At 36.2% G+C, this 22535-nt stretch overlaps 1 protein-coding gene across 1 annotated transcript in view; it reads right to left on the minus strand.

The window, feature by feature from the left end:
• The window catches only part of LOC120314353 (low-density lipoprotein receptor-related protein 1B-like), a gene marked incomplete at its 5' end in the record, with an annotated part of 153267 nt that overhangs the window by 106124 nt on the left and 24608 nt on the right, over positions 1-22535 (minus strand). Inside the window, 8 exons of the mRNA XM_039357365.1 lie at positions 675-768; positions 1136-1284; positions 2448-2636; positions 4564-4763; positions 6711-6892; positions 9189-9311; positions 15847-15932; positions 18509-18692. Coding sequence (XP_039213299.1) covers positions 675-768; positions 1136-1284; positions 2448-2636; positions 4564-4763; positions 6711-6892; positions 9189-9311; positions 15847-15932; positions 18509-18692 — 1207 coding nt within the window. The remainder of the gene's footprint in view (positions 1-674; positions 769-1135; positions 1285-2447; positions 2637-4563; positions 4764-6710; positions 6893-9188; positions 9312-15846; positions 15933-18508; positions 18693-22535) is intronic.

A 22535-nucleotide genomic window follows, 5' to 3' on the forward strand; every position in this document is an offset into this window, starting at 1 on the left:
TCTTTGATGAGAAGTAAAACTTCTTCAAGGAAAACAAAGTCCAGTTGCCTTTTGAAAAAAAGCACCTTTGGGACAACCTTGATTTGGATGACTGAGAATCTCCATAGACAGATCTATTAATATCTTATGCTGTTGCTGTGTGAAAAAGATTGGATGACAAACTATGTATATATCACCTTAGATGTAAAGGAAATATCTGTGTACAAATAAATAAAAAATATGACACATGCGTTGTTGTTTTCTAACAGCATTGTTTACTTCACACATTCTGAATGCTGAAAGGAGAATATTGTGAAATTATCAAATGGTCAGCTGATTTCACCATACTTCTGCCACACTAGAGAAGATGGAGAGCAACCATACATTCTAAAAGTGATTGGCAAAAGCCTAATAAATCTCTTTTGTATTATTAATTGCAGATTTAATACATATAAAGGAGCACTAGAAAATCTAATTTCTAAAGTCCAATTGAAAATCCTACACTTAGAAAAAGTTTGATCACTGTAAGAATTAAGGTACCATATTTTTTATTATGCAGTAATGTTTCTCATTTTCAAATGTAATATACAGTATGAAAAAATGACTTTCAGCAGTTCTATCTTTATCACTTTTACACTATGATTAATAAGTTTGAAGAATAGTATTCCTAAAATATTGTATTCATTTATACTTACGACATTCTTCAGGTTCATCTGATCCATCTCCACAATCATCCACAGTGTCACATTTCCACCAAAATGGAATACATTTGTCTGTCCTACAGCGGAACTAAAGGAGAAAAATGTAATAGAAAAGGTTTTAAAATAGATATACAACTTATAAAGATGTATAGGTATGTGTGTGGTGTGCATGCGTGTATGTGTGTGTGTGTAGAATAAAAAGTCAGTAACTGGAATCTGATATACTGATTATTATAAACTACTTCAAAAAGTCTCATTCTTTCATGTATATAAATCTATTGTATTTGCTACAATAATATCCACACTTACAAAATAAATGCTTCTGAGAATTAAATATACAGCATACTGTTACAATTTTTATAGCAGTAGCACATATCTCAAAATATGTAAATATACTTAAAAGGAGATACTGAAAATATTTTTTAAAAAACTTCCATTCCAAACAATATACATACTTGACTGGCTGTGCAATTTGATAAGCAGGTCTTATTATCTGATGCGAGGTAAAAATTGGTAGGACAGGCACAAGTGTGAGTTTTATTTGGGGCAAGAAGGCACAGATGACTACAGCCACCATTATGTAATGTACATGTATGTTTAGCCACTAGAAATACAAACATATAACAGTTAAAACATGCCCATAAAACTGAAGTAAAACTAATTCTAAACCTGTAATATCTTCCAGTTTAAAAATACCTCTAACATGTTTGAAACATAAATTTTAGAAATATTATTTTAAAAGATAAGTTAGAATAATAAATTATGAAAATTGAATTGTTACTACTTTTCTATAAAAGATAGTTTATATGACATAAAATCATTTCATATTCTATAAAACTAATTCAAACAATTGACCAATAATAAGAGCTGTATTAGATATCTTCTCATATAAACACAAAAAAGGAGCTGTGTGCACAAACTACTTTATTCAAGTCCCAATGAAACCTCCATGGAAAGAATTTCTGCAGTGCAGACATTGTTAAGTGTAGGTTTCCACCTTACACACTATATGCAAAGTCTCCCTGCTCCAGAAAATATGTCTTTACTTTTGAAGATTGGCTTCGCAATATTATTATTGGTATAGCAGAAAGAGAAAGATAACACTCACTATTCGTCATGTTGAATTCTGCACAGAATATATCGTATGAACTGAGCTAAAGAAAGTTCTAAATTTGAGTTAAGGCGAATGCTACACTATGGCTGTGGTGGCACAATGGTTAGAATGCAGTATTGGAGGCTAATTCTGCCGACAGCCAGGGGGTTGATCCTCACCAGCTCAAGGTTAACTCAGCCTTCCATGCTTCCAAGATCGATAAAATGAGGACCGAGATTGATGGGGGCAATATACTGACTTGGTAACCAGTTAGAGAGGGCTATAAAGCACTGCTAAGTACTATTGCTATCAGTGCATTTCTAGTTGTCCAGTGAAACTAATTTGGAGGATATTTTTGACCCAGGAGGAATCTGATCATTATACCAATATTAGAAATGCTGTTTTCATTTCTATCCACATCCGTTACAAGAACTAGGAAAAATGGAGGAAGCTCAGTAAGTTATTAAAGGCTGTATCTGTGATTTACCGTATTCAGTTGTAACAGGTATTTTGAAGAATAGCCAGTTCTCTTATGTCTATTTTACTTTTCTAATAATCTTAAACACTCTAAATAGTTCATGGTTATTGCTAAGCAAAATTCAGTAAAAAGTCTGGTAACAGAGAAAGAGGCATTTGCTTGAATGAATATGTAATTTTAAAAGATCAGTTCTTACCATTAGGTTGCCTAAATGAATGATAAACTTGAATATCAGTTATGGTATGCCATGAGTTAATCAGTGTTACTTTATCTGCTCCAGAGATTTTGTGGGCACGATTGACAGTCTTGGTTTTTCCATCTGTCCAGTATATATAGTCTTCAAATAATGTTAGAGCAATCACGCCTAGAACATGTTGATTAGGAACTGCAATAGAATATAATAACATTAGTGCTGAGTTTTGAGAAAGACTGATAGTTAAAATGTTTTTATTGCAAAAACTACCCTTATTTGGAGGCCTTGCCATTATTTCTGAAGTTGCTTCACAATCACTGTAACTATGTATTTATCTTGGTTAGCAGATTATATGTCTTTTAGTCTCTGTCTTATATAGAAAGCCTTTTGTTGTTATTCTTTCAGTTTTCTCTTCACTGAATACTTTGCGACACTTTCTCCATTTGCTGAATTACCATTCTCACCTTCCTGCATTTCCTCTCTAGATATCTTCAACCCATATTTCCTTCTGAAGTTCCTAACTTTCCTCTAAGTAACTTCTGAGAATAAAGAATTATCCAAAATCTGACAATACTTTAAAACAGACGTTCAAGTGATGTAAACTAAGAAGATTCCTCAGTAAACTTACTACAAAGCCATAGGGAAAATATTGAAAAGAATTGGTAGAAAGTCAAATTCAACAAAATATGTGGAGGATATATTTTAAAACATCGTCTCACAAGAGATAGAGAAAAAATTTGGCAGAAATCAAAGCAAACAATCCTGGGCAGCAAGGTGATAACAGGATGAAGGACTACTCTATTGTGTTATTGTATAATAATTATCCTCATAGCAGTATGAAAGTAATAATCCCTCCAGTTTCCTGGATCAAGCAATTTAGAATTTTAAAAATCATTATCAAATTCAAACTCTGTCTACAATTAAAGGCATTTTTGTCATAAGGAATTATGTAATGAATATGAATATACAAATGTTATTGAACAGAAGAGAAAGAGAGAGGTCTTTTTTTCAATAAAACGAAATCAGTTGATAAGAGATTTGAAAACACAGAGGTGGAATTAATGTTAAAACTAAAGATTTATCTCATAAAATCATATCATGTGATTGGGACAATTGATGGTAATGTGATTTGTACAGTGCTTTTTTTGTACACACACAAAAAAAGGGCTGGAACTCACACATGTCGTACAACCCGCCTTGCCTACCCTACAAGGTTCCATCCAAAAAAAGTGCCAGAACTCCATTCTGGGCCTTCTATTACAAAAAAAGCCCTGGATTTGTAGGATAATCATTGAATCCAATATTCCCCTTTGTGTCATCCCACAGATCTGCATTACATAAACAATGAAAGCTTCTCTCTCTCTCCCTTGTCCTTATTTTGATATAATTGCCATAGTGCAGGGGTGTCAAACTGCCAGCCCATGGGCCGGATGCATCATAGCGAAACCATGCCCACCCTATTGCCGGCAATGGCAAAAAAGTTGTGATACGTCGCGACACATCATGTGATGGTGCAAGTTTGACACCCCTGCCATAGTGTGACAATTTAGTGCCAAAGGAATGAACTGGTATTGTTTAAATGTAGAATTTTGACATATGACATGAATAGCATAAGTTGAAATGAAGTTTTATTGATTAACTATTTCCATGTAAATGTATCACTTTTAAATAACACCATGTTGAAAATGAAAGCATCAATTTATTAAACAGCAAAAACTTAGGACAATGAATTCAAGCATGACTTGTTTTAAAAAGTTACAAAGGGAAGTGCTTTTCATACTATGCATATATATTGTCCTTAGCTTCTTCATATACAATGTGTATCCAAAGTCAAACAGCATAGGCCAAACACAGTATGTTTTATTATTTATTTTTTCCACATAAAATATTCATGTACAGGAATGTCCAAAGATCATGCAACAAACAAGTAAGGAAGTGTTTAGCAGAAAATGACAAGCAATTTGATCTTTTAATATAATTTATGGAATAAATTGTCTATGGGACCTGACTTTAGGTATTTGTATTGTTTTAGAAAATGTAGATTATAAAATAATAGTTTTTGAATACAACAAATTTGGCAAAAGAACAGGCTGTAACAGTTTCTTGGAGTGTAACTAACCTTTATTTCTGCGGGTGCCATCCATATTAGCAAATTCAATATGATTTTCATCAGCCCAGTAAAATCTTCTGTTGACATAGTCTATTGTAAGAGCCATGGGTCTAGATATCTGTGTTTCTATCACAACTGTCTGATTAGAGCCATCCATGCCAACTCGACCAATATGAGGATATTCACAGCAATCAATCCAGTACAAATACCTAGGAAATAAAATTCATAAATATGGTGTTACAATGTAACATAATCATAGTAATAGTATAATTGGAAATGTTACAATTTACAAAGTTGTATATAGCATTTATTTTTAAGTATCATATTGTTCACTATCAAGGAGCTACGTTGATAGCTGCTAATTCACAATTCAAAGACTATTCTCTCTCAAAAGAATTGATAATGGGCTTAAGGTTGGTCAAAACCTTAAGGTCAGAATTATGACCTTATTCATCTTCCAATATATATATATATGTTTTCTGAGGTTTTCGCGGGTGTTTGTATGTAGGTCTTTGGTTGTTCGGGTTTTCTCCTGCGTAAAATTGGAAGTGTCTTGGCGACGTTTCGACGAAGTCCCATTCGTCATCTTCAGGCTGGTGTTTTCAGCTTCGTGCTCGAAGCACGAAGCTGAAAACACCAGCCTGAAGATGATGAATGGGACTTCGTTGAAACGTCGCCAAGACACTTCCAATTTTACGCGGGAGAAAACCCGAACAACCAAAGACCTACATATATATATATATGTGTGTGTGTGTGTAGGTCTTTGGTTATTTGGGTTTTCTCCCACGTCAAATTGGAAGTGTCTTGGTGACGTTTCGACGAAGTCTCATTCGTCATCTTCAGGCTGGTGTTTTCGGCTTTGTACTAGAAGCGTCCTAGAAGCACGAAGCCGAAAACACCAGCCTGAAGTTGACAAATGAGACTTCATCGAAACGTCACCAAGACACTTTCAATTTGACGCGGGAGAAAACCCGAATAAACAAAGACCTACATACAAACACCCGCAAAAACCTCAGAAAACATGTATGTATGTATGTATGCATATATATATATATATATATATATATATATATATATATATATATATATATATATAACATATAGAATGAATAAATAAGGGGAGAAGATGCAACCTCGTCTAACACTTTTGCCAACCTTTCACCATGTTCTGTCCATACTTCCTGACCTGTATGTAAGTTTCTCATGAGTACTATTAGATGTTCCTGGGTTCCCAATTTTCTATGCACTTTCTGTAATAGAAGTTATGTATGGTTTCCGATTGCTAAATTTTAAGATATTAATAAAGTAAATATTTGTCAGAAAAAAGACAATCAACATGGTTAAGAGATCACATGAAGAAAATTGTATTGGTCACAGGGCTTCAGTATACAACTGAGGGTCTAAAACAAAAGGGTGTTCATTAAGGTTTTGTTGGTTCTTCCTCGTGAAACATCTGGGGATGGACCAAGAAGGTGTCTTGAGTTTAGATTTCAATCTAATGAAAGATGAATTCAACAAATGCTTATAAGCACCAATTCTTTGGGCTGACCATTCTTGCATTGTCAGATTTCCAGGCTTTAGCCTGGCATACTTCTATGGAACAGCTAATAAAATAATGGGTAACTGAAAGGGACAAGGGATATCACATGCATCTTGACACTATCAGCATGAATTATATATATATATATATATATATATATATATATATATATATATATATATATTGTATTACAATAATATTGTATATAATTCATTCCTTTTGTATGACATCATGTACACAGCATTATTTGACATTATTGTGATTTCCATTGGATACCTGTACATAATCCACTGTCAGAATTTTAATTGTGGAATTTTAATTGCGATGTATAGTGATTAATGGCTTTTAAATAATATAAAAAAATTCATTCAGCTGAATTAATTCACCTATTATTAGCTGTCAAAATTATTGCTCAAATTTATGCTAGACAAATTTGTGATTATTGTTTGGAAACAACCTGAAATTTTCAAATATTAGATATAACAATTATTTCCATTATCTTTCATTAAGTCCAGTTACATTAACTCCAAAAATGTTTCCCGTTAAACATTACTTTTGTTGAGAAGGATATACTCAACAATCAATTGTGCTATTAATTTGTATGATAACTCCATACCCAATTTGAGGATCTAAAGAGAGATCTCTAGGAAACTTCACCCTTTTGCTCACAAGAACAGTGGGATATAAGCCATTGATTTTGGATACTTCAATCATCCTTTTTTCTGTGTCAGACCAATAGAGATTCTTTCCAACCCAGTCAACTGCTAATGCATTAGGAACAGCTGTGTTATGAACTACCTAGAGAAATGAAAACTGTATAAGTAGCAGAACATACAGAAAAAAATGGTGGAAAGTCCATTTTCATTTTCCTGAGATAAAAGTAAATAATTATACTACACTGGCAAATACAATTAATATAATTGGAAGGTTCTTAATTCTGAAAAATATTTGAAAGAAAATATATTAATTCTTATAACATACTACAATTAACCAACAACAAGAGACAGCATTATATAGTAATTTTATTCCTGTTTTACTATTTTTTTTCTTTCATTAAAAGTTCCTGCAAGTTTTCTTGGCAAGCTTTTTCATTACCTCCTTCTCAGGGCTGAGTGAAAATGACTGACTCAATGTTATCCAGCTGGCTTTGTGGCTAAGACAGGATAAAATCTCAGAGTCTCTTGGTTTCAGAATTTATGCCTTAACCACTACACCAAATTGGCTCATAATTACTGCACTCTAAAGATTCACTTTAGACATATCCCAATGAATTCTTTCTCTGATGTGCAGAATCCCATCCCATCTCATATTCTTAGAGGTTTCTTCACATCCAAATACACAACATAGTTACCTGCTTTTCTTCAACACACAACAGCAGTCAGCAATGATTTATGAAGTGAAAATATCAGAGATAACTATCAGAAACTTCCAAGATTTACTCTTCTAAACAAGAGCAAAATGGGCTGATGCAGTGGTAACAAAAAGCCATCACCCAAAGCAATCCAAGTGACAACTGCACCTAGATGGCACTGGTTGCACTGTTTCTTCCATCTTCACCAATTCCAGCTTCTAAAGGTTAAGGTAGGCAGCCCCATTTTAGTTATGAAGCTACTATGGACAGTTTTGTCAAGCCACCTCATTGGCTGCTGCTATAACTACATATTCAGCATTTTCTTTGTGCATGGAAAAATAGTAGTATAATCTTTCAGATTATAGGAAATGTAAGATAAAAATGAATCTGGATGAAATATTTATCTGTCCATTCATCTAATTTATATGGTCACGTATCTACTCTGAGATATTAAAAGTTTGCTTTTTTTCTTATACAGCAACAAAACTTCCTAGGCAAAATTCACTAATAGTTTAGTGAATAAAACTAAAACTATTGTGCAAAAATAAGAAAATGGATTTGTGACAGCTCCAAAACTAGAAAAGTGTAGTTATGGATTGACATAATGGTGATCTCAATTCTGGTATCCATTGAAAAACCTTGGCATGAATTAGGTTTCTTGAGAACTCTGATTAACAAGTCTAACTTTGAGTAGGATGGGAAATCTATAAAAATAACACAAATGGTTTTGAATGAAAAGTTGCATAAATATGAAGTACAAAAAAAATCCTGTATAAACAAATGGAAGGTATATTCTTTCTTTAATAGATATGAGAGTATTCCCCATTTATTTTTTATTTTTGTTCATTGTAATCAATATATTCTTCATTTAACTCAATCTATCTGATAGTTTAAATCAGACAACAGATAGATTTTGTATTTCATTTCACTTTCCATAATATGCTATTATTTTTTATCTCATCATTGTGCATACAGGCATTAATTAAATCATAGTTCAAAATGAATTTTGATTTGAAATATGAATACACCTGGATACCAGTTTCTACTGTGATTAAAAAAAACAAACTTCATCTGGCAAACAATCTAAATTAAGTCTAGAAATAAAAAAGCAAAAGAACAGGGAATCATTACCAAGAATTCTTAAATAAGTTAGAAGTTCAAATGTCACAGATATTATGAAATATGCCATATTCTGAATAAGCTACATGTTTTATAATGTTATGTATCAATTGTTTAATATTTTGATTAATTAAAGAAAATACATATTGACTAAGCCAATCACACATGTATATAATCTGCTCAGAGTTGCCTCAAACTATGAGATGGTTGACATGTAAATTTAATAAATGAATAGTGTGAGCAGCTGCAAATTCTTAAAGATTTCACTAGCACAAATATGACTAAAATATATGCTTTTTAAGTGGTATTTGAATCTTAAGTATTTATCATCCAGGAAAACAATTGCAGTTGTGCAATTTAATATCACTTGATCTGTAGAGTGGGAAAAAATGTTTAATCCAGACTTAGTTACACTCTATATCAATTGATTTAATTTAATCATGGTTAATCTATTCCATAGTTTCAATGTATGTATTCTCAATAAAACTAATAGATCAAAATCTGTTTTTATGGGTAACAATTTTACTGGCTTAAGCTGTGCCAGTATCCAAATGACTTTCTACATAATGACATTAGCTACTGACCCACATAATATTTATAAATCCATGATTACTTCCAAATCACCTTGACATCATTCCCATTCAGATTCATTCTGTTAATCCTACTTCCATTTGGTCTGCTGGAATCAATCCAATAGATGAACTCTTCTTTGTAATCGAAGTCTATTGAAATCACATTATTCAGGCCCTAAAAGAGAAAAAAATAACCTCAGCAATTGCTGTAAACAAATTAATAAAGTTAAGATAACTATTCCTACAATGAAGGGAGATACTTAAAAGGGGGAATATATCTATTTTTCCCAAATGTTCACAATCAACTTGGGGTTTACCAACAAAAAATGTTGTCCTCTTCAAATATACTGCCAAGTTTCCAATACCAGTCAATGGGAGAAGATATAAGCAAATATAACTACCAGTATCTATTCTCCAACCATCTCAATTTTTGATAGGTGTGAGACAGAATATCTGTAGGAGAATAACAATTAATGAGGTGTTAAAAATGGAAGCTCTCTGACCTCCATGATGATGAGCTTCCCATGTACATTCGCAGGTACATTGACCTTGTTTTCTTATATATGAGCCCTGGTGGCTCAATAATTAGAATGCAGTATTACAGGTAACTCTGCCCACAGTCTGGAGTTTGATCTTCATGAGCTTGAGGTTGACTCAGCCTTTCATCCTTCTGAGGTCGGAAGTCAAGAGTGTTTCTCCTCTATATATCTTTGATTAAAGGTTAACTTCTATTGTCAAGGTCTAGCTTTCAGGACTACCAATCCACATGGATTAAGGCTATCAAATCTAACCTTTTAAATCTAGACTACTCTCTCCCTTCGGTTCTCAAGATGAAATATGATTAGGTGAAACAAACCCTGAAGCAAAGGATAAAGGATACAGAGCAGCAAACAGATCTAGGGAAGGCCCCAGCATTCTTATCACCAGTACACAATAGATATATTGTCACTGCAGCCTGCCTTATACAGCTAAAAATACCCACTCATCTGAAAGCTTTCTCTCTTGCCTGATGTCCCCTCTGCAGATGGAAAATTATATAAAAGCTGAAAGGCTTTGCCCCTGTGATTCTGGAGAGGTGGAAATTACAGAGCAAGTTCTTTGTTGCTCCTTTTATAGAGACATCCAAACCAAAATCATCTTATCTCTGATGATATCCTAGTTACTCAGATTAAGCCTATGCCCAAATGATGCTCATAGATGACATATCTTTTTTTTACAATGCAAATAGCTAGGTTTTGTGCATTAGCATGGAAGATCTGTTGGACATGATGGGACAATTTTCCATTAATCAAATTCTACTAATTGTAATACATTTAAATGCTAGATATTATCATTTTTTTGTAATTTTGGATGTTAGTATACTTAATGTATTTTTACTGTCTACATTATAATTTAATATAGGTTGCATCCTGAACCTCATTTATAAATATAATCTTGTTTTAAAAATGTATTTTAACATTCTCTTAAACTTTATTCTATTTATTATTTATTTAGATTCACAGAGTACTCTGCTTGTACTGGTTTATGTCTTGGTCTAAACTGGTCTATGATGAATTGAATACTCCTGGGTGAAGGATCTTCTTCTGAAAAGCAGTATTTATTATCTTTAATTTATCCCTTTAATTACTACATATGGCAGCCTAAATATGGCTGACTTCTGAAAACATAAAACAGATCAATTCTCAAGAGATAAAACCTTAGAAAAATGAATAAGAAGAGAGTAAGCGGCTATGAAAGCTAAACAGGGTTAAAAGAAAAATAAATCTAAAAATTCAGTAGGGTAAAACTAAAATTAATAGATACTTTAAAATAGATACCAAGCTTGTTTTAGCTGTGACCTCATGAGCTCTGCTTAATATTAAGAGGCTTCTGAAAATGATAAATTCCTATTGTTTGGCTAAAAGTGCTGCAGAGAAGTTTATAGGACAATACAAGTCCCCAGGTTTAATATGAGATTACAGTGCCTTCTTGTTCCACAATCTTCCTGGGTCATTCATGGAGTATCAAAATTTGAGGCCTTCTGACATAGTCATCTTCCATCTTCTACTGTTTTTCTCCTTCCCCAAAAATAATTTAGAATAGTATTCCTTGGTTAATTGGTAGCACTAGGAAACATCGTAAAATTTTAGGAAGGGAATAATGCTCAGTTATTACTTTAATAATTGTTTTTAAGGGTAAGTTAAAAGTTACATTATGACCTAAAATGATGTGATTTTAGATCACAAATATTTTTGTCAGTGCAAATCTATATTTCCTTGCTATAGGAGACTGTCCAGCCTTAAATACAAAACATGCTGTTGCTAAAATGACAGATTGCAGTAATTTGCTTATTACATCTTTCCTGCCAAATTACTATATTATTCATTTTCAGGGGTGGTGAGATTTTGTAGATATCATTACAAACTGCCTACTTTAAAAAAAAGACTTCTTGAATATTTAAACTAAACAGCAGGGACAGTGACCTAACTGATACAGAACATCCCTGTCCCCGGCAATCTGAAAATTATAGGGCTATCAGTGCATGTAACATAGATGTGTGTGTGGACAAGAACATCAACCTTGCTGTCAAGCAAAATCAAGCTCTTAATAGCGAGTGACACACAAAGTGCACTAACCAAATAAGTGGTAAGACATTAGGGGAACTCAGGCACCACACAGGTTATGTAGGAAATAAACACAGGGTCAGTCATAAAGTACTCAAATATCTATACACAAATACACAGAGTATGAATAGCAAACAGGGTGAACTAGAAATTCAGGTTAATGAGGGCAGATATATTGTTGCCATAACGGAAAAATGGTGGGACGAAACCCACAAATGGAACACATAGCTAGAGGGATTTAAATTATTTAAAAGAAACAGACCAAATAAAAAAGGAGGTGGAGTTGCTCTCTATATAAGAAATAACTACATCTCTACAGAAATAGAGCACAACAATGATGAAAACTGTCCTGAATGCATATGAATCAATATAAAAAGGGGGGGGAACGACATTGCCATAGGTGTATACTATAGGCCACCCAACCAAACACAGGAAATAGATGAATTTTTTGCTAGTCAGCTAAATAAGGTATGTAGGAAGCACATCACAATAGTAATGGGGGAGTTTAACTACCCTGACATCAACTGGGAGACAAACTCTGCACCAAGTGGAAGATCAAACAGATTCCTGACAAACCTAGCAGACATCTTTGTCTCCCAAAAAGTTGAGAAGGGAACTAGGGGAGTAGCCATTTTGGACCTAATTCTCACTAACAGAGATGAAATGATAGAAGGTGTTGAAGCCATAGGAACCTTGGGAGGAAGTGATCATGCAATATTGGAATTCAACATTATGGAAGCACAAGCAATAGAACATAGTCAGACTAGAGACTTGGACCAAGAGAGCTAATTTCAATAAACTTAGAGAGGGTTTGGGAAGGATTCCATGGATAAGAATCTTCCAGGGGAAAACAACTCAAGAGGCTTGGGAAATTTTGAAAAGTGAGATAATAAAGGCCCAGTCTAGCACAATACCAACAAAGAGGAAAAATAACAGCTCTCAAAAGAAACCAGCATGGCTGCATAAAGAACTTTCTGATCAATTGAAAGATAAAAAGGACAAGTATAGAAAGTGGAAAGAGGGACACATAACTAAGTCAGAATATCAGCAAATAGCCCAAGCCGAAGTGAGGAAAGCTAAGACTCAAAATGAACTAAGGCTTGCAACCAAAGTCAGAAGTAACAAAAAAAGTTTTTCAACATGTAAAAAACAAGAAAAAAGTGAAGGAAACGATTGGTCCATTAGTGGGTGAAAGTGGCAAGAAGGTGACAAGCAACAGGGAGAAAGCAGAACTATTTAACTCCTTTTTTGCACTTATCTTTACACAAAGGGAAAAAACAGACCAACTATCAAAAATAGTGCCATAAAAAACAGAATAGAAATACAAGTTAAGATAGGCAAGAAAATGGTAAGTGAACACCTGTCCAGCCTAGACGAGTTCAAATCGCCAGGACCAGATGGATTACACCCCAAGGTTCTTAAGGAACTGGCAGATATGATCTCAGAACCACTGAACTATATTTTTCAAAGATCCTGGAGCACTGGAGAACTACCAGAGGACTGGAAAAGAGCTGATGTAGTTCCCATCTTCAAAAAAGGAAAAAAAAAGGACCCAGGAAATTACAGACCTATCAGCCTGACCTCAATATCTGGGAAGATTCTGGAAAAGATAATCAAACAACGAATCAGCGAACACCTACAGGCAAACAAAGTCATTACTAAAAGCCAACATGGGTTTGTCAAAAACAGATCATGCCAGACAAATCTTATTGCATTCTTTGACCAAGTGACAAAATTAGTGGACCAGAGGAATGCTGTGGATATAATTTACTTGGACTTCAGTAAGGCATTTGACAAAGTAGACCACAACCTACTACTTGAGAAGATAGAAAAATGTGGGTTAGACAGCATCACCACCAGATGGATCTGTAGCTGGCTGACTGGCCGTACTCAGCATGTGGTCCTCAATGGAACTGCATGTACATGGAGGGAAGTGTGTAGTGGGGTGCCCCAGGGCTCTGTTCTGGGCCCAGTGCTTTTCAACATCTTCATCAACGATCTGGACGAGGGGATAGATGGGGAACTCATCAAATTTACAGATGACACCAAGCTGGCAGGAATAGCCAACACTCCAGAGGACAGGCTTAGGATACAGGAGGATCTGGATAGACTTGAACATTGGGCGCTATCTAACAAAATTAAATTCAATGGTGAAAAAGGTAAGTTTCTATATTTAGGCAAGAAAAACCAAATGTACAGGTATAGTATAGGGGGTACCTTGCTCAATAGTAGTAACTGTGAGAGGGATTTCGGAGTCCTAGTGGACAATCATTTAAATATGAGCCAGCAGTGTGCTGCAGCTGCCAAAAAAGCCAACACAGTGCTGGGCTGCATTAACAGAGGGATAGAATCAAGATCACGTGAAGTATTAATACCACTTTACAATGCCTTGGTAAGGCCACACTTGGAATACTGCATCCAGTTTTGGTCACCATGATGTAAAAAAGATGTTGAGACTCTAGAAAGAGTACAGAGAAGAGCAACGAAGATGATTAGGGGACTGGAGGCTAAAACATATAAGGAACGGTTGCTGGAATTGGGTATGTCTAGTTTAACGAAGAGAAGGATGAGGGGGGACATGATAGCAGTGTTCCAATATCTCAGGGGTTGCCACAAAGAAGAGGGAGTCAAGCTATTTTCCAAAGCGCCTGAAGGCAGGACAAGAAGCAATGGGTGGAAACTAACCAAAGAGAGAAGCAACCTAGAACTAAGGAGAAACTTCCTGACAGTTAGAACAATTAACCAGTGGAACAACCTGCTTCCAGAAACGGTGAATGCGCCAACACTGGAAGTTTTTAAGAAGAAATTGGACAGCCATTTGTCCAAAATGGTATCGGGTTTCCTGCCTGAGCAGGGGGTTGGACTAGATGACCTCAAAGGTCCCTTCCAACTTTATCATTATAATTATTATTATTATCATTGTGTTCAGATACTGATCTTCAAGCCAGGATGGAGCATCCACTCCAGGTATTTTCAATTTGATATGGAGTAGATTTGTTCATGCTATTTTAAATTCCCCGCAAAGTAGGCTACCATGAAGTTGGTGGATTGTGGTGATTCTGCATGAAATATACTGAAGGAGGGATCATTTGTTATCTTTGAGAAGTATATTAGTAACATATATTCATGATCCAACACATTTAATTTTTCAAGAATATAATATACTTTGACTGCTTGAACTATAACCGTATTAGGTGGGCTGTGTAAAGAAACTCTATCTTGCTTTAGAATTCTTCAAGTTTTTGGAGGTAACATTCGGTAATTATAACATTAAGTTATAATTGAGTAGAAGAATATTTTGATCTTAGTGGTTAAATCTTTGTTCTTTTTGTTCTTCTCAATCTCTAAAGCACAGTAGATAATTAACAATAAGTTTCTGCAGATAACCATGATTAGATTATAGGATCCCCACCAAATCTATTCAAGTTGCACATGTTACTTAAAATAGGTTGATAGCATTTTCTTCACAAAAATGTGTTCAGAAATAATTACAGAGAAACCTGTGATTTGAAATCCGAAATACTGATAAACAATACTGAAGAAACAAACAGGTAGGATTAAGCAAAAGTAAATAAATACAGATCCATTCAGTAAAAGGGAGCAAAGCACTATGTTCTTGGTCAACAGCATTATGTTATTTACTTTAAAATTCTTTTCTCTTTTGTTCTGTATTAGCCTGCAAATGTCATCTTAAAAATACTGCAAAAATTGCATTTAAATATGTATGTAATACATTTCAAAACCAAAAATCACAAATTGTTTTATTTCCCTATGTCCATAAAATTCTGATTATTAGAATACTTGTATATTAAAATCCAACATAATAACTTAAAGAAACTCCTGTCAAGTTATATAGGCAACTAACTTTCATTGCAGTATGCACACAGAATTGATTTCAGTGGTACACCCTATGTATATTCATATGCTAAGTATATAACCTTTGAGGAAAAGAGTTAATCCTGTTGCCCATCTAAAATATTTTTATTCACTTCTGCACTGACATTTCCTTATGATGATGCTGTATTGCTTTTGGTCACTGTACCTTTATAAAAAGATTTATGATTTCTGTACACTGTCTAGGGATCCTTTGGGTGACTTAGAGAATACCTGTTTCATTGAAGTATAGTTGGATCCATCAGTACTAATTTTTCGTATTTCATGATGATCAGCCAGAATTAAGAATGGCTCTTCATCTATATGAAAAAATAATGGTAGTTTTTTTTACTTAATTTATGAAACTTTGGAATTGAAACATAAACAGTGAAAAATTAAGTGCTGTATGCTATTATCATTATTATAGATAAAAAACATTAAAAGCATAATACTTCAAACAAGATCAAATTTTAGACATAAGCTGAACAGGAGATTTAATTAGCACCTTTTTAGAGTACTTTAATATAGCCTTTGAAACAGGGGAAGTATTAACACACTCTATGATTTCACTTCCAAAATGAATTTATAAACACAGCTTGGCTTTCAAGGAACAAATAGATAATAAGTAATACCTGACATAAAAAAGTTAGAATCATTTGATTCAAAATTAATGCATATTTTAATTTCCAACAAATAGTGTGTGTTGACTACAGTGGTTCTGAAAAAAATATATGGAGTTTTTAGTGTTAATACACTTTGGAATGTATATGTAACTACCATGTTTCCCTGAAAATAAGACCCAGTCTTTTTTATTGTTTTATTTTTTTGCCTCCAAAAGAGGCACCAATTCTTATTTTGGGGGGGGGGTGTCTTCTCCACTCACCTCATGGTGGCAGCACCAACAACCCCACCAGCCAGCCCACTTCTTCTGCGGCCGAAGGAGCAGCTTCATTCTGCAGCTGAGAATGGAGCTTTGGCCTGCATTTTACAATCAGAGGCCTTCTGGAAAGGCCTCTGCAGCCCAGCTTGATTCTCGGCTGCAGAGGCCTTCCAGAAAGGTCTCTCTCCAAAATGCAGGCCAGAGCTCCATTGTTAGCTGCAGAATGAAGCTGCTCCTTTGGCCGCAGAAGTGGGCTGAAGAGGAGTGTCAATCCATGGGAGGCCTGGCTGCAATGGTAAGCTCCACCCTCCAACCCCCGCCATAGCTTGATTTTTAGGTGTGTACCTCACCCCAAACCTATGGCTTACTTTTGGGGTAGGGCTTAAATTGGGCCTACCCCCAAAAAATCAAGCTAGGGCTTATTTTCGGGGTAATTCTTACTTTCAGGGAAACACAATACTAGTTCTACCCGTTGTGTTCACCTTACTTTGTTCCTGTTCTTAGCTGCCCAAAGTGATGAATTAGAGATGGACAGACACATGAACTGAAATAAATACATAAATAAATAATGCAAATTTCTTTAATTTATTAATGTGCTTTATAATCAAAGAAAAAAAAATCCCACCCACCCCTTTCCACCTCCATCAGTAAACATAAGGGTAAAGAAAGAAATAATATTATTGGAAGTTAGCCCCTATGCCTGATAATTATTTAGGAAAACAATGCTTTCATAAACAATGCAATGAAAACAAATGAATGAATCCAAATCAAAAATTAATCTCGCAACTTTTGCTAGATCAAGAACTTCTGAATGACACAAATTGCTATACATTTTGAGGGACTAACTTGTTTTTTAAGGATTTTAGACAAGATAAAGAGCAGGGGTGTAAGTTTGCTAAGTGGTACCAACTCATTAAAGAAGGACAAGGAATGTTATGTTATTTACCATCACTTATATCCAGTGGTGGGATTCAGCCAGTTCGCACCACTTCGGCAGAACTAGTAGCTAATTTTTTGTTGCCTAGGCCCAGAATGGACTTCCAGAAGCGGCATCCACACAGAGAACCGGTTGTTCACATATTTGAATCCCACCACTGCTTATATCCCATTACCTGAGACAAGTTTTTGCAGAACTTTGCTTTCAAATAAGCCAACAGCTTATTTGGATGGAAGATACAGAGCTTACTTACTGCACTATGCTTATACATATGTAAAAACGTACAGGTGGAATATCTGACCCATTACCTAGTACAGTGATGGCAAATCTTTTAGAGACCGAGTGCCCAAAAACTGCCCCCACCCCCGCTCCACCCCTTGCCCTGCCCCACTCCGTCCCCACCCCGCCTGCCCGCAGGGCCACTCACTGCCTCCAGGGCCCACCGCAGATTGCCTAGCAGTGCCATGGCAGCCACATCCTCTGCCCGCACCCCGCAGCATCAACTGTGCACAATGGGACATGAGGGCAGAGTCTTGTCTATGCTGCTTGGCTGCCATGTCTTTAACTGCACTGCTCTGCATGGGCCATGCTCGGGGGCGACGTTTCTCCAGGAGGGCTGCTGGTGAGGAGAGGGTCATGGGGGAGGCAAGGCTGGGGCAACGGCACATGTGCCCACAGAGAGGGCTCTGAGTGCAGCCTCTGGCCCCCATGCCATAGGTTCACCACCACTGACCTAGTATATTGCAAACTCTATCAAGAACCTAGAACTAATTTATTATATCCTTGTTAATCCAATACAATCAATCCAGAACAATTTTTTGTTGCCCAATGAAGACAAACATGTATTGAAACAATTGCATTGTTTGCAATGATGGCAAGGAACATACAAAAGCATGCTGACAAATGGTACTGTTTATATTAGAGGGGATGTAGTAAAGTGATTCGATTGCTGCATTTTACATATGTATTTTGCTAAAACCTATAGTTGCAAATAAGTATTTTAACCCCCTAAAATGAAGTCCTATTTTTATGCTTAATTGGACTGTGATTTTAATAGTTTTGTAGCTGAAAAGATTTACCTGAAAGGGATTTGCAGCCTTGCTGAGCATTAGGTTGCATTTCATAACCATCCATACACAAGCATTTGTAAGTCCCATATGTATTGATGCATTGCTGACTGCACGGAAAGCCAGATGAACATTCATCAATGTCTACACATGTTTTGCCATCCTCCTTCATATGGAAACCAGGCCAACATTTACACTATAAAGAAAAATAAAGCACATTATGTGTTAAGCATGTAAAGGCTAGGGCTGTTTGCACCTTCTTATCTGCCTTGGTTAATGCATATCAATTTTGCTGAGATGTTTTTAAAGCATGTATCAAAATCTCAGGATTCAAAAAAAAGCCCATTGCTCATTTTGAGCTTTTTTCCAACACTCATGTAGGCAATATTTTACAGTATTATAATTTACTTAATTGTTTAGATTTCTGGAATATTTCAAAGCAAAAATATGTATATGTATATAAAAAAGGTGAAACAGGTTCTTTTTCTCTTTCATAAAGTTGGCTAGGAGAGTATGGTTTCTAGCATAGTTCCTAGGAAAAAATGTAGATGAAAAGAGGGAATTGAATCTTTTCCTCAGTTTGAATTTTTTTTGTTCCATTTTTCCTTAATCAGTTGTCATTCCCTCTGGATTCAGATAGATAGATAGATAGATAGATAGATAGATAGATAGATAGATAGATAGATAGATAGATAGATAGATAGATAGATAACCTTTATTGTCATTTTTTTCTGTGGGCACAATGGCACACATTAAAAATGAAATTTAGTTGCTTGCTCTCAAAGTGTACACATACATGTTGTTGTTGTTGTTAATTGCGAAGTCGTGTCCGACTCATCGCGACCCCATGGACAACGTTCCTCCAGGTCTTCCTATCCTCTACCATCTTCTGGAGTCCATTTAAATTCACACCTACTGCTTCAGTGACTCCATCCACCCATCTCATTCTCTGTCGTCCCCTTCTTCTATTGCCCTCAATCTTTCCCAGCATTAGGCTCTTCTCCAGTGAATCCTTCCTTCTCATTAGGTGGCCAAAGTACTTGAGTTTCAACTTCAGGATCTGGCCTTCTAAGGAGCAGTCGGGGTTGATCTCTTCTAGGACTGACCGGTTTTGAACGCCTTGCAGTCCAAGGGACTCGCAGGAGTCTTCTCCAGCACCATAGTTCAAAAGCCTCAATTCTTTTGCGCTCAGCCTTTCTTATGGTCCAACTTTCACAGCCATACATTGCAACTGGGAAAACCATGGCCTGGACTATACGCACTTTTGTTGGCAGGGTGATGTCTCTGCTTTTTAGTATGCTGTCTAGATTTGCCATAGCTTTCCTCCCCAGGAGCAAGCGTCTTTTAATTTCTTGGCTGCAGTCCCCATCTGAGGTGATCTTTAAGCCCAGAAAAATAAAATCTGTCACTACCTCCATTTATTCCCCATCTATTTGCCAGGAATTGAGAGGGCCGGATGCCATGATTTTGGTTTTCTTAATGTTGAGTTTCAAGCCAACTTTTGCACTCTCCTTCTTCACCCGCATCAAGAGGCTCTTTAGTTCCTCTTCACTTTCTGCCCTCAGAGTGGTATCATCTGCATATCTTAGGTTGTTGATATTTCTCCCGGCAATCTTAATTCCAACTTTTGATTCATCTAGCCCTGCCTTTCTCAGGATGTGCTCTGCATATACGTTAAATAGGCAGGGCGACAGTATACAGCCTTGCCGGACTCCTTTTCCAATTTTGAACCAATCAGTGGTTCCGTGTTCGGTTCCCACTGTTGCTTCTTGACCCGCATATAGGTTTCTCAGGAGACAAATGAGATGGTCTGGTACTCCCATCTCTTTAAGAACTTGCCACAATTTGTTGTGATCCACACAATCAAAGGCTTTTGCATAGTCACTGAAGCAGAAGTAGATGTTTTTCTGGAACTCCCTAGCTTTCTCCATGATCCAGCGTATGTTGGCAATTTGATCTCTAGTTCCTCTGCCTCTTCGAAATCCTGCCTGTACTTCTGGTAGTTCTCAATCTACATACTGCTGGAGTCTAGCTTGTAGGATTTTAAACATAACTTTACTAGAATGTGAAATGAGTGCAATGGTGCGATAGTTTGAACATTCTTTGGCATTGCCTTTCTTTGGAATTGGAATGTAAACTGACCTTTTCCAATCCTGTGGCCACTGTTTAGTTTTCCAAATTTGCTGGCAAATTGAGTGTAGCACTTTTACTGCATCGTCTTTTAAGATTTTGAATAGCTCAGCTGGAATACTGTCACCTCCACTAGCTTTGTTGTTGCTAAGATTTTCTAAGGCCCATTTCACTTCACATTCTAGGATGTCTGGTTCGAGGTCAGTGACCATCTCATTGTGGTTATCTTGGATGTTAAGCTCATTCTTGTATAGTTCTTCTGTGTAGTTTTGCCATCTCTTCTTAATCTCTTCTGCCTCTGTTAGGTCTCTGCCATTTTGGTCCTTTATCATGGCCATCTTTGCATGAAACGTTCCCTTCATATCTCCAATTTTCTTGAAGAGATCTCTGGTCCTCCCTATTCTGTTGTTTTCTTCTATTTCTTTGCATTGTTCATTTAAGAAAGCATTCTTATCTCTTCTAGCTATTCTCTGGAATTTTGCATTCAATTGGGTTTATCTTTCTCTTTCTCCTTTGCCTTTCATTTCCCTTCTTTCCTCAGCTATTTGCAAAGCTTCCTCAGACAGCCATTTTGCTTTCTTGCATTTCTTTTTCTTTGGGATGGTTTTAGTTGCTACCTCTTGTACAATGTTGCGAACTTCCATCCATAGTTCTTCAGGCACTCTGTCTATCAGATCCAGTTCCTTAAATCTATTTGTCACCTCTACTGTATATTCATCAGGAGTATGATTTAGTTCATACCTGAGTGGCCTAGTGCTTTTCCCTACTTTTTTCAATTTAAGCCTAAATTTTGCAACGAGAAGCTCATGATCTGAGCCACAGTCAGCTCCTGGTCTTGTTTGTACTGACTGTATAGAGCTTCTCCATCTTTGGCTGCAGAGCACATAGTCAATCTGATTTCTATGTTGACCGTCTGGTGATGTCCATGTGTAGAGCCGTCTCTTGGGTTGTTGGAAAAGAGTGTTTGTTATGACCATCGTATTCTCTTGACAAAATTCTATTAGCCTGTGCCCTGCTTCATTTTGTACTCCAAGGCCAAACTTGCCTGTTATTCCGGTTATCTTTTGGCTTCTACCTTAGCATTCCAATCCCCCATGATGATAAGGACATCATTTTTTGGTGTTAATTCTATAAGGTGCTGTAGGGCTTCATAGAACCGGTCAATTTCATCCTCTTCAGCACCAGTGGTTGGGCATAGATTTGGACTACTGTGATATTGAATGGTTTGCCTTGGATTCGAATTGAGATCATTCTGTCATTTTGGGTATTGTATCCCAGTATTGCTTTTCCTATTCTTTTATTGACTATGAAGGCTACTCCATTTCTTCTGAGGGATTCTTGCCCACAGTAGTATACCTGATGGTCATCTGAGTTAAATTCACCTATTCCTGTCCATTTTAGTTCGCTGATTCCTAAGATGTCGATGTTCAGTCTTGTCATCTCTTTTTTGACTATGTCTAGCTTGCCTTGATTCATGGATCTTACATTCCAGGTTCCTATAGAGAAAAAATCTTTACAGCATCGGACTTTCCTTTCACCACCAGATATATCCACAGCTGAGCGTCCTTTCGGCTTTGGCCCAGTCGCTTCATTCTTTCTGGCGCTACTAGTACTAGCCCTCTGCTCTTCCCCAGTAGCATATTGGAAACCTTCTGACCTGAGGGGTTCATCTTCCAGCGTCATATCTTTTTGCCTTTTAGTAATGTCCATGGGGTTTTCATGGCAAAGATACTGGAGTGGTTTGCCATTTCCTTCTCCAGTGGATCACATTTTGTCAGAACTCTCTGCTATAACCTGTCCATCTTGGGTGGCCCTGCACGGCATAGCTTATAGCTTCATTGAGTTACGCAAGCCCTTTCGCCACGACAAGGCAGTAATCCATAAAGGGGTATACATACATAACACACAT

This window comes from Crotalus tigris, unplaced genomic scaffold (assembly GCF_016545835.1).
Source record: "Crotalus tigris isolate CLP2741 ecotype Arizona unplaced genomic scaffold, ASM1654583v1 scf7180000018897.258386, whole genome shotgun sequence".
NCBI lineage: Eukaryota > Metazoa > Chordata > Lepidosauria > Squamata > Viperidae > Crotalus > Crotalus tigris.